The 13,734-nt window shown below is 38.0% G+C and overlaps 1 protein-coding gene across 1 annotated transcript; it reads right to left on the bottom strand.

Moving 5' to 3' along the window:
* Positions 1-5,454: 5,454 nt before the first annotated feature.
* LOC103635030 (uncharacterized) lies at positions 5,455-7,256 on the bottom strand. Its single transcript, XM_020542942.1, has 6 exons — positions 7,224-7,256; positions 6,482-6,602; positions 6,141-6,268; positions 5,858-6,061; positions 5,734-5,749; positions 5,455-5,565 (listed from the first exon to the last, which is right to left on the bottom strand). Exons 1-6 carry the CDS (start codon positions 7,254-7,256, stop codon positions 5,531-5,533), a joined length of 537 nt encoding a protein of 178 aa, XP_020398531.1. The 3' UTR covers positions 5,455-5,530.
* Positions 7,257-13,734: the final 6,478 nt, after the last annotated feature.

Here is a 13,734-nt window from a genome sequence, read left to right on the forward strand (position 1 = left end):
ACTCATGAGCTCTGAAGAAGCTGCTGCATCAACTAAAGAATCTATCCTTGGGAGTGGGAATTCATCCTTCGGGCAAGCTTTGTTAAGATCTGTAAAATCGATGCACATTCGCCACTTGCCATTGGCCTTTTTTACCATAACAGTGTTAGCTAGCCATTCTGGGTACTTCACTTCTCTGATAACTCCTGCACTAAGGAGTCTTTTGACTTCGCTGCGAGCACCTTCAGCCTTATCATCTGACATTTTCTGAAGCCTTTGCTTTCTGGGTCTGAAGGATGGATCGACATTGAGTGAGTGCTCGATAACATCTCTATTAACTCCGCAGAGATCATTGGCTGACCATGCAAAAACATCCTTGTTATTGAACAAAAACCTTATCAAGGTTTTCTCCTGCTCTTCGGATAACTGAGAGCCTAACAGCACCTTCTGCTCTGCTATGTCCTCACATAAGAGCATAGGCTTCGGCTGGTCTGCTGAAGCTGCTTTCTCCCTTCTGAATTTGTACTGTTCACAAGCTTCAGCTCCATCGATGTTATGGATTGCTTTTGAGTCAGTCCAATTACCTTCGGCCCTTCTTGCAGCTTCCTGACTTCCATGGATAGCGATGGGTCCCTGATCCGAAGGTATCTTCATGCAAAGATAGGCAGGATGAAGGATTGCTTCGAAGGCATTGAGATTACCACGACCAATAATTGCATTGTAAGGGTATTCCATGTCGACAATGTCAAACACAACTTGCTCAGTTCTAGTGTTGTTGATGAACCCGAAGGTCACTGACATGGTGATCTTGCCCAATGCTACAATATGTCTTCCTCCGAAGCCACAGAGAGGATGTGTAGCATCATGAATCTTATCTTCTGGCTCTTGCATTTGTCTGAAGGCCTTAGCAAATATGATGTCAGCTGCACTGCCTGTGTCAACCAAGACATTGTGGACCAAAAATCCTTTGATAACACAAGAGATAACCATGACATCGTTGTGTGGGTAATCTTTGAGCTGAAGGTCCTCTTGGGAGAAGGTAATAGGAATGTGAGACCATCTTGACTTGATGAAGGGTCCTTGCACCCCAACATGCTGTACCCTTCTCTGTGCTTCCTTCTTCTGTTTCTTGTTAGCTGGCTCTGAGGACGAGCCACCTGTGATCGGGAGCACCAGCTTCGGGTCCGAAGCAGCTCCAGCTTGGTCATTGAACGAAGCCATCAGCTCAAAAAGTGGAAGTGAGTTCACCGGAGGTGGGCGCCAATGTTGGGGACTTGTTCTCAAATGCTATGAGTTAAGAACAAGGCAACACAGAGAATGTTAAACGATAAAGTCCTTCGTCCTTTGAAGCATTATTTCCCTTAGGATATAACGATCTTCGGACGAAGGTCATGAAGGACGAACCTTCATCATCACAGTAAACATTAATGAAAGACGAAGCATATGAAACATAAAAGATAGCATGAATAATCATATAACATTATTCATTTAACTTTATTATATCATCATAGAGAAATAGAAACAATATCGAATTATAAATGTACCTTCGGCTTGGAAGGAGATGAAAATACAAGTATGACGCAAAAGCAAATGTCAAGTCCGTGTGAACAGTACGGGGGTACTGTTCACCTATTTATAGGCACGGGGTACGACCCATACAAAATTACATACATGCCCTTTACATTTGGTGATAATTCTATAGCACTCTATCGAGGTCTAAATGGCCTTTTCATCTTTAAGTCGGTTCCCTTTTCTGCGAACATGCCGAAGCTTTCCTGCTTCACAGCTTCGGCGCTGTGTCAACCTTTGTATCTTTTGAGCTTCTCCCTTGAAGACCTTCGGCGACGAAGCATAGACCCAACATGTACTATAACACATTGAGAGTAATTTGATTATTTGAGGCACTAAATAAATTCATTTGAAAATGTGACCAACTATAAAGTTGCATAACTTTTCAAGATCTACAGGTTCTATTTTGATAGTTTCTACATCCGAGGCCGTTTACAAAATTTACATTTCAAATTTGAAAACTTCACACGAATTTTTCAATGATAAAATGATTTCAAATCAAAAAATTGTCAATTATAAAGTTTCATTACATTTCAAGGCCTACAACTTTTATTTTGGTGGTTCTTCCATACGAGGTAGTTTAAAAATTCAAATTTTAAAATTCAAGCATAGTTTTGTATGACAAGATGATTTCAAACCATAACATTGTCAACTACAAAGTTTCATACTTTTCAAGACCTACAACTTTTCTGTTGGTGGTTTTTCCATTCGACGTCGTTTTCAAAATTCAAATTTTAATTTTTTTAAATTCAGACGTAGTTTTCGTTGACAAGATGACTTCAAAATGAAAAAGTTGTCAACTACAAAATTCTATAACTTCTCGTGATCTATAAAGTTTATTTTGATTGTTTGGTCATTTGTTTATCTCACATGATGGTTCTAACATTATTAAAAAAATTTGTACATCTCTCATGTAGTTTCCACTACACCATGACACAATATTACCAACGGATTGTCTGATGGTAAAACACCTAAATAGTGTCGCACAGTCCGTCGGTAAAGAGCTTTGCCGACAGATAATGTGTGTCAGCGAAAGTCCTGTCGGCAATAACCTTTACCGGCAGACATAGATCTACCGACAGTCTATCTGTCGGTAATGTTTATATTATTGCTGATAGACATATCTTTGCCGTCGGACAAATTTTTCCCGACAGATTCTTGTGCCAACAGCTTGTGTGTCGCTAAAAAGTCTATATACCGACAGATTGTCTGATGTTATTCCCTATGTGCAGTTAAAAACACATGTATACAAATATATGCTAATGAAACAAATAATAAACTGATTATGATGCACATTACAGGACGACTTGAATAATATGTAGCTCAGAATATATGAAATTTGATTACTAAAAGAAAGAGATCAATCTTTGACTTTGAATTCCAACATATATTGTTTTGGAACACAATTTGTGTGATGAACATATAAAAATAATAGCATACATGTTTTCTAAATTCTGAAGTGATCTTTCAGTTCTATTACATGCAAAGTCTAAAGATTCATCTAGCTAGCAAACTAAAATCTCTCCATCAGCTGGGTGATGTTACGCCAACGGCTAGCATGCATGCGAGTAATCATTTTTCACACACTTCAAGCACTCTGATCCTTGCTTCCAGCACCTCCCCTACAACATATTTTGATAATTTGCCAATTACTATATCAACAGGTCTATAAACTCCCAACAGAAAATTCAAACTGAAAGTTTAATAAAAGTATTAAATTGCAAAAAGTTCGGTGATACTGCTGATGAAAGTAAATCACAAAGATGAAAGTAAATCACAAAGTTCGGTGTACTGCAGATGAAAGTTTAAGGGTGAATGGAGAGATGGAGTTTTATGAAGTCATTTAGGTGGGCACATACTATACCTTGACAACGTCATCATGCGTACTTTGTCGGTATCAGCAAAGATGTGCCAAAAGATCACCAAAAAAGTTCTGAAGAGGACAAAACAGAGACATGAATTTGGACATTAAAAATTAAGACAAAATAGAGACAGCATGCAGAAAATATATGAAGAAAATAGTTTGTGTCTGGTGCCATTTCCTCTACTTATATGGAAGTGCTGCCAGTTAACAACAACATATATCTGATCATATTTTCACTTTTAATCAAGCATATATCTGATCTGTATATAAGTATAGCAATGTGACACATCCTTATGCAGGAAGATGGGTCAAACAACGATTTGAGGCTTCGAATGTCTCTGAGTTCTACTACGGGCGAGACCTCATTCTTTCTAGTGTACAGATTTGAGGCTATGCTTCCATCCAACATAGAGCACCAATCCTTTCAGGTTCTAAACTTTATAGAAGATCGATCCCAGGAAGGCTGAGTTACAAATCTTGATAAAACAGAACCCAGGAAGATCGATCCTAGGTACATTGATGGCTAAAACATCAAAAGAGAAGAGAAACTAACCTAGGTCTAGTCAGGAATTTTGACTTAGACTAAGTAACTTGGACAGGGACCCCTAGACTTGGAAGACCGACTCAGACTTAGCTAGGTTCAAGAAAGTTTGGTCCGCACATCATGATCAGAACAACAAGTGGCGCCTTCCCTAAAAATACAAGAGCCTGAAACTAAACTGTAAACTGCTGTAAACTGTAAACTATTTACCTGCTGTAAACTAGATGTCATTTATTCAAGAGTCTGAAAACATATTTTCAGGCAAAATATTTACCTGCTGCTGTAGAACCTTGGGTCAATGTTGATTTTTTGTTACGACCCATCTAAAAATACAGAACATTAGAAGCTTGTTCCATTAATTACATAAATAAAATACAAGGTTGTAGTATTACCTTGTTTGTTGGCCATGCAACGGGCATAAAAAGAGCATCCCCCCATACTCTCTACACCTAAGTATGGTCGTGGTAGAGTACTTTCCCTTTTTAGCATGCGAGTCACAAAAACCTGTGTAAACTCCCTTCCAAGAGGAACATCTGCAACCTTAGTGGTTGGGTCGGTTGAGATAATATTTGCTATTGCAACAGGAACTTCTGATCTCATCATAGAATATAATATGACTTCTTTACCAACCTAATAAAATATGCGAAGTAAGATTACAAAGTTCAAATAATGAAACATAAATATGAAGTGATAGATGAGAAATTACATGATTATCGTCTGCATTTTGAGGTGCTCCATGATTTCTTTGAGGTACCATTGTTGCAATGTCTAGCCTGCGACTTTGCTCTTCAATAGTATTAACATCTTCACGATTCCTTGGACGGCCCATAGTGCTTGCAACTCGCCTAGTAATAACCTGCAAGTCATCTTCAACCATATTTTGTGAATGGTCATTACCATTGTAATCATGTGCCACCTCATCTGACCGATGCACCCTTGAGTTCTAAAGAAAAATAAAAAGGGAAAAAGTGTTAGTGAGATAAAGGAAACAAGCCTAATTAACAGGATAGACGACGAACTGCTCGATATATGCTACACTGACTAAACATATGCAATATTATATCACCTGTCAAGAATTAGACCCATGTTGTGATGGGATTTCTATATGTTTCACCCCTTGAGCTGCTACCATCATTTGATAAATTTGATCCATTTTTTCTTTCATTTGATTCATATCCTGTCTTAAGGCTCTAACCTCTTGCTCAGACTGACTGCGAGCTTGCAATGCCATTTGAAGCTTTGTTGAAATTTTCATTTGAGTTCCAGGGGTGCCTACATCTTGTGGAGTTGGTCCTAAGCCTAAACCACGAATATGACCTCTTGGTTCTTTCTCTCCAAAAACATGTGCATATAAATCACCATCTTCAATACTTCTGTCCTTCAGTTCTGGGTTCTCAGCAACAACTTCTTCAAATTTATTCTTAAGAGGACCACACATATATTATATTTTGTTCACTTATATTTTAATTATTACATAAATCAAAAATATGTGTGTACTCACAATGAATATTTCTGCTCCAGGTAGAGGCACAATATCCCCTTCTTTGTTCTTACGCGTGTGTGTTCTAACATATATTTCATCTCTTCTCGCAGGGCGTCCTTGTTGCTCGGCCTACAAGAAAAAATGATTTGGTCCAGTAATTGACTATATTTTTCATAAATTAAACTAATGATTATACAAACTAGTGATTATAATTTTTTACCAGTTCATGCCACACACGAGCATAACTCTTGCTGCCAGCTGCATGCGACATAGTCAGCTTTGAACGGTTATCTTTACCTCTGTTTGTACGAACCTACAACATAAATATGAATATATCAAAACAATAATACAAATTCATTCATACAATAGTTTAATGAAGGTTTATATCTCAAAAAAGAATTCAAAACAAATCAGCATGTACCTCGGCTTCTGGAGACATCCAATAAGTTATCAACCACTCCCAATCAGATTCTTTCACCCTTTCATCCCTTTTAGCAATAAACTCTTCAAAACTCAATGTTTCATCAAAATATTTGTTCTTTAGGTCAGCCTTAAACTCTCTCCACTTTTTTGCTGCAGATGTTATAACATAATCTATACCAGATTCATCCACTTCATAGTATTCCTGTTTCAACAAAAATGTAGTTGCTTACCAAATCTACTGACAATAGGCTAAGACAAATTATCTCACTAAATAAGATTACCTTCACTTTTGTCCATAACTCAAACTTCTTTTTAGAATCAACTAGTCTCCAATCCTCACAAGAAACAGGGATATTTTTCCTCACCAAAGTTCCTATGAAATTACCAAACTCTTCGTTGTTCCTACCAACTGGTTGTCCATATTCATTAAGGGTAATGCAGATTTTAGGCCCACCACTACTTGAATATATGTTCTTCTTCAAGGTTGGGCCCCTTCCTTTCCTTATATTTTGATGCCCAATAGGTTGCTCTGCTTATTACAGGAGATAAAACAGATGAAAACCTTTGTTCATAACTATTTTCAAAATTGCTACAATAAATTTAAAGTTTGTTTGATTTTTACCTTCATCATTGATGGGATTTTCAGATTCTTCGTAACTATTTTCAGATTCTTCATCAACAATATCCCTTTCAGTCCTTGATCGCAAAGTAGGTCCATTAGTTGAAGCTGCTAATGTCCTTGTCTACACTCAAAGAAATGAAAACATTAAAACTTAAGGTTCAGAAATTAAAGCAGTCAACCAATTGCCAGTGAAGCAGCAGAAATTTCAAGCAGTAATATAGTTGTAATATAATATAGCTGTAGCATGACAGCAATACACTATACCTGTCTAGCAGGACAACAGTAATACTATATTGCAGGACACCAATACACTATAGTTGTCTAGCAGGACAACAGTAATACTATATTGCAGGTCTTGATGTTGTCGAGACATCTTGAATTGGCGTGATGAGTCCTGATCATCGGGCTTCTAGGTGCTTGTTCCATGTTGACATTTCAAGCAGTCTTGATGTTGTCGAGACATCTTCAAAAATATTACCTTTGATGATCATCATCTTCTTGGGCGATCTTTTATTAATCCTGTCTTAGTATGGTTCATTTTTCTACAGATGAATTGTGCTCCTTTTTCAGAATCTATACAAGTTGTGTGTATTGAAGTTTTACTCTGAATAAGCATGGAACTAACTCTGAGGGCAATTTAATCTCAGAAGTTCTAGTTTTCTTGAGTTCTATGATCCAGACGTTTTCTGCACCCCAAATATGATCCAAGGTTCAGTGCTCATACTGAATTTGTTTCAGTTACCCAGAACAGAAACTGCATGGGCTCAAAATGCATGGGCTCATACTGTCAACAATCCCAGGTCGAAATTACCTAGAACAGAAACTGCATGGGCTCAAAATGAACCCAGCTCCTTGAATATTTGTTTCAGTTAACTGAAATAGCCCATAGACAGTCTGACAGAGGAGGTATTGGTGCATTTTACTCCAAAGTTTATACAACACGGTCGAGAGTCTTATTGAAGAGTGCAGCTCTCTTCAGAACACGATTGACAGAGGAGGTATTGGTTCAGTAAACTACACGGTTGACAAAGGAGGTATTGGTTCAGTAAACTACAATCTACGGTTGAGAGTCTTATTGAAGAGTGCAGTTCTCTTCAGAATCTAATTGCTGATCTAAAAAGGCAGAAGTTGGAATTACACGGTCGTCTTACGCAAAAAGAGCAGGAATTGGATGAGTCAAAAAAAATGAACTTTGAGTTTAGCAAAACAGTGGAGTTCCTTGAGGTAAAACTTGTTAGTAAATTGGCTATGTCATCTTCAACAAAGCAAATCAGCAACTGAGTCATCTTCAAGGAACATGCCCCACACTTATCTCCTCTCTGCACTCAGGGTAGTTAAAAAATATTTCCAATACTCCACTTTCGAATCCCAAGTTAACTCTATCTACAAGCTGCCCAGAATCTGCTAGAAAGGATAAGGGATCAGGATATTCTTCAGACATTTTGAAAAAGAAAAACTAGAATATGATCAATCGACTGAAATATTAATTTCCTCCCCGCTTCCCTTCCAATTCCACATAAGGACAGACCTTGCCCATTACACCAAACTTGTTCACCAAGTATTGGTCTTCCACTTTGCTATAACATTACATATCTAATAATACATGAATTTTGTGTTACATTGCCCCAAAGTCGAGCACCCTGCCCTGGTTTTTATTTCTGTTATCTGAAACCAACTCCATCTGCACAGTCTGACAGGGCAAATTGGGAATCACTTTCCTCCCATTTTGTGTAGCACCAAGCCATACAACCTATAAGAAGGTTGTTATACTTACTATGGTCTACCAACTTACTACAGAAGCTTCAGCCAAAAACTGCATGGTTTGAGTACCAAAGAGCCCCAATCTAGGTGCCACATGCAGTCCTATGGTTCTTTAGCGACTGAATAACCCTCAGTTGCCACTACCTATCAGTCCATATGAGCATTGATTTTCTTTTAAATTTTTGATGTAGTGCGAGGCTTAATTACCTCAGTCCCTTTATTCTTCTTGAATTAAGCTACCACTTACCAAAGATATCTTTGCCCAAATCCCTACAACTAAGCTACAGGAACTCTCCAAGGTTTGAGTCAAACACTGAAATTGGCACTGACTACTATTTATCATCTGAAAATCCCAAGGGCCTAACAGCCCATTTTCAATGGTCACTAGTGAATTTATGTGGCTATGGCAGAAAATTCTAGTTACTTGTGACTGGTGAATTTCAATGGTCACTAGTGAATTCAATGGTCACTGAGTCTGAAATTACAAGCAGTGAAGCAGCAGAAATGAAAGCCTAAAATTGGAACAGAAATATAGCAGTAGCAGCAGAACTGAAAGTCTGAAACTAAAATATTGGAAAGAAAGTACAAGCAGTAATGCTAATGCAGTACCTACCTGTGACTATTGACTAGAGCAGAAGGCAAGAAGCAGAGGCTGCAGAATGCACAGGTGAATTTATATGCCTCTCGCAGAAAATTCTAGTTCCTTCTATAATTCTAGTTCCTTCTATAAGAAAGAAAATTCTAGTTCCGCATGTATTGAGATAGATTGTGGTATTATTAAATTAAATGTAAAAAACATGAACTTATTAAATAGGGAAATACATTAACCTTATGTTTCTTATTGGCTTGATGTGAGCCATTTGCTTCTTCATTAACCATAGTACTAGGTACATGGAGATTAAGAGATCTCATCCGCTTCAAATTTTCTTTTATTTGGTAGCCCTTTGTAGTTCATATTCATTGAGCTCCGTTTCTTTACCCATTCCTCTTCCTCTTACAAACTTTCCTCCTGAATCAAGACATAAAGAGATTACAATCAAGATTCAAGACAAAGAGATTACAACGTAAAATGAAACATTTTTGTGTAAACAGATATAAACATATCTTACTTGCTAGGTTGGTTTTCAGCAATCATTATTCCATCTATATCAGTCCTAACACAACTACCACCAATAGATACATTAACTTGCGTGTTTGCATCCAAATCTGGCAAGAAAGAACCTATTTCTGTACTATTGTCTAGCCTTTCTTCCATATCATACATGTCACGTTGTTTTGACTTTAAAACAGCAAACCAATCAGCATCAATAGGATCTTGCACATAGTAAACTTGAGTTGCCTGAGATGCAAAAATAAATGGCTCATCTAATTCCTTGTCATCGGTATTGAATAAATGCTTGAAGTTGACCATTGTCACCCCAAACTTGTCTATTTTGACCCATTTGTCTCGTACTCGGTTATCAATCCAATCACATTTGAACAATACTATTTTTCCCTGGTGATGGTAGTTCAGCTCAAGAATGTCTTTTATAACACCATAATAAGTTTTGCTCATTGATACTGGGTTATTATTGTTTGTCCCATCAAAACTTGTTGCATGTGCAACTAGGGCTACACCACTACACTGCACTGACCTACCCACATCATAAGAATGTGTATGGAAATTTATCCCATTTATAGAATAACTATCATAAGAATGTGCAACCATGTTAGGCTCCTTAGCTAATATTGTTATCTCCTCAGGTACTTCCTCACTCGTTGTTTCCACCTGATGATATTGAAGATTGTTATTGCACTAAAAAAATAATGTGGAACTATACTCTATATAAACAGTTTCCTAGATACTTACGTGTGACTTAAACCACTCGTGAAAAGTCTCATAGTGTAAACGACTGATTGATCTTTGATTTTGATGACCAGCAGAGTAAAGGTATTCTATATGTTTACTAAACAAACATTATAATTTAGTAATCATGAAATAAATGGATGATATTGATTATAAAATATAATGTTCAACTTACTTCAAGTAAGGCTCTATATGGTCATAGTTGAACAAGACATATCTATGTGCTTGAAGCCATGTTTTGTGGTCTAATGTGACACTACGCTTACCAACCAATCCACGACCTATGTTATGGAAGAAAGGGGTGGTATTGATTAAATCAACATTCAAGCCATCATCATTTCTTTTTTTCGGTTAAATCTAGTTTCACCATGTAAATAGCGAGAACAGAATGTGAGACTCTCATCAAATAGATAACTTTCTGCAATTGACCCCGCTGGGTGACTCCTAGTGCGAACATGGCCCTGACATCTCATTAAAAACCTATAAAGGAGAAATGGCATATATGTTAAACCTTCCTTTGAGTAAAACTAAGTTTAATTTATTGCTAAAATATATTAAAATTTACCTCTCCACTGGGTACATATTACGAAATTGAACAGGGCTAGCAATTCTGACTTGAGTAGGGAGATGAACCATTAAGTGTACCATAATATCAAAAAAGGATGGCAAGAATATAGTCTCAAGAATGCTTAGAGTCTCAGCTATTTCTGACTCTAGCTTATGCATATCGCTTATACGAATAACTGGCGAATAGATTTGCTTGAAAAAATTGCTCACACGAATAAGTGCAGCACTAACTATTTCTGGTAAAATCCTTCTCACAGCAAGTGGGAGTAAATATTGTATCAAAACATGGTTATCATGGCTCTTTAGCCCAACAAGCTTCTTCTCCTTCACATCCACATTGTTTCTTATATCTGATGCATATCCATGTGGAAATTTTACTCCTTTCAGTACCTCACAAAATAACGTCTTCTCAGACGCACTCATTGTATATGATGCTGGTGGTAAATATAACTTGTCACCCACTGGAATAGGATGAAGCTCAGTTCGAATGCCTAGGGACTGAAGATCCAAACGATATTTCAAGTTATCCTTGGACTTTCGTTGAATGCCTAGGAGGGTGTTGACAATGTTACAACACACATTCTTCTCGATATGCATGACATCTAAATTATGTTGTAACATTAAATCCTTCCAATATGGAAGCCTAAAAAATAGACCTCCTTTTCCATATGATAGTAGGCTCCCCTTCCTTCTTTTTTGCTTTCTTTTTATCTTGGCAACCTTTCCCATGCACTGTGTGCATATTCTCTGTTTGCAATAAAACATCCTCTCCAGAAAGTGGTCTAGGCGCTGGCCTGTCCTCAACTTTACCATCAAACGAATCTAGATCAAATCTATATGGATGGTTTGGGCCCAGGAATCTACGGTGTCCCATATAACAATTTTTTGTACCTTGTTTCAATCGTAGACAACATGTATATGAGTGGCATTCAATACATGCTACTTCACCTGATGTAATACATGCTGCAATGTACCCTAGGCCTGGATAATCAGATATGGTCCATATTATTGCAGCACGTAATTGAAAATACTCATGCTTTGCAGAATCGTATGTTCTCACCCCTTCAACAAACATATCTAGCAGATCATCAATTAGTGGCTCAAAATAAACATCTATATCACTACCAGGAGATCTACGGCCCGGAATCAGCAATGAGATAATGAAATTTGTTTGCTTCATACACAACCATTGTGCAAAGTTATATGGGATGAGAATAACAGGCCAAATGCTATAACTAACATTCATGGACCTTAACGGATTAAAACCATCTGTACCTAAAGCAAGTCTAATGTTGCGACTGTCAGAAGCAAACACTGGGTGTTTTTGGTCAAAATCCTTCCAGAGAGGTGAATCTGCAGGATGCCTTAGTAATCCATCTTGTATACGCTCCTCATCATGCCACCTCATGTCACTTGCTTTCTTAGATGATAGAAATAACCTCTGAAGCCTTCTTTTTATTGGAAAATAGCGAAGAACTTTGCATGGAACCTTGTGTACATGTTTTCCATTTAAACTTCTCCTTTTTGATTTCCAGCGTGACCTTTCACATGTGGGACATGCATCACAATTAGCATACTCCTTCCTAAACAAAATGCAATCATTTTCACATGCATCAATTTTGATATACCCGAGTCCTAAACACTTAATTACTTTCTTTGCTTCATTGAAATTTTTTGGCAATGCCAAGCCATCAGGGAAAGCCTCCATTAGTAGATCTAGTAGCATATCAAAACTTTTATCTGTCCACCCTCCAAGCAATTTCAAGTGAAGAATTCTTATTAAGAAATGCAACTTTGAGAACTTCTTACACCCTGGGTATAGCTCTTGGGTATTATCTATCACTAACTGATTGATGGCTTCTAAATCTACAACAGTTTCATCTAAACCATCAGATTCTTCAAAATCCCCTTTATCATCTAGACCACCAGCCATGTCTTGAACCAAATTGGCTATGTCATCTTCATCTGAATTGTTTGCAGCCTCTATATCACTATAGTCATGGCTATTAATAGGCACATAGTCTCTTTCCCCATGATAAGTCCACCTTTTGTATCCCTCTTGAAAGCCATCACATATCAAGTGCGCACGAACTTCATTTTCATCTTTCCATAGAGAATTAACACATTTTCTACAAGGACATAGAATTTTGTTTCCACCTATAGAATTGCTAAACGCAAACTCAATAAATCCAGCTACCCCATCTATGTAGACCTTCGTGTGCCTATAAATATTAGGTACAATAACAATATGTTGGTCAAAGGTGATTACTACAAAATAATGGTTTATAGTACCTTGTTAGAAATATACCTAGGTTCATTCATCCACCTTTTATCCATGTTGTACCTTAACAAATAATAAGATGAAATGTACCCTTCCCAGCTTCACAATGTAAGTGCAAAAAGGCTGGAAAAGGGGGAATCATTACAAGTATCAAAGATAAAAGCTGAATTAATTAGTTTTTTCCGGTGCAAATCAACAGGAGATGGAAAAGTAACAAGTAAAGATTACCACTGATCAATGGATGTCGTCCAAGCGTTGTTCACGCACTTCTCCTTCAGGTGGTCCGGCGCTCGCCCTCGTCCTCGCTAGCAGCAGCAGTAGACTTATGCCAAACACAAATAAATATCTTCAGTTCTTCACCATAAATTTTTATCACAAATTTACAATGGCACTAATAAATATTCTGAAACCTGAACTATCTTTCTTCAGTCTTGGGCACCAGCAGCAAACTACACCACCGCACGATCACAGGGCACAATGTTGGGCGGTGCTGCGGTGGTCGATGGGGGAGGGACCGGAGGAGGACGTGTCGGCGCAGGGCGTCCACCAGGCGCTTCCGTTTCGATTAGCCGAGCAACAAGAGATCAAAGATCCTACAGGAGCAAGAACACGTCTGCGCACCACAGGACAGGCGGCTGGAGGTCCGAGTACTCTCAAGGGGCAAGAACAGGGCGAAGTAAGATGGCGTTAGGGGCGGCGACGCGGTGGTTTACGGCGGCGTGGTGGTTTAGGTTTTTGGCAGCGCGCGGCGGATATGAACTCACGGATCGGAGAAGATGCGTACAGAATAACAGAGCG

This window comes from Zea mays, chromosome 8 (genome assembly GCF_902167145.1).
Source record: "Zea mays cultivar B73 chromosome 8, Zm-B73-REFERENCE-NAM-5.0, whole genome shotgun sequence".
Classification (NCBI taxonomy): domain Eukaryota; kingdom Viridiplantae; phylum Streptophyta; class Magnoliopsida; order Poales; family Poaceae; genus Zea; species Zea mays.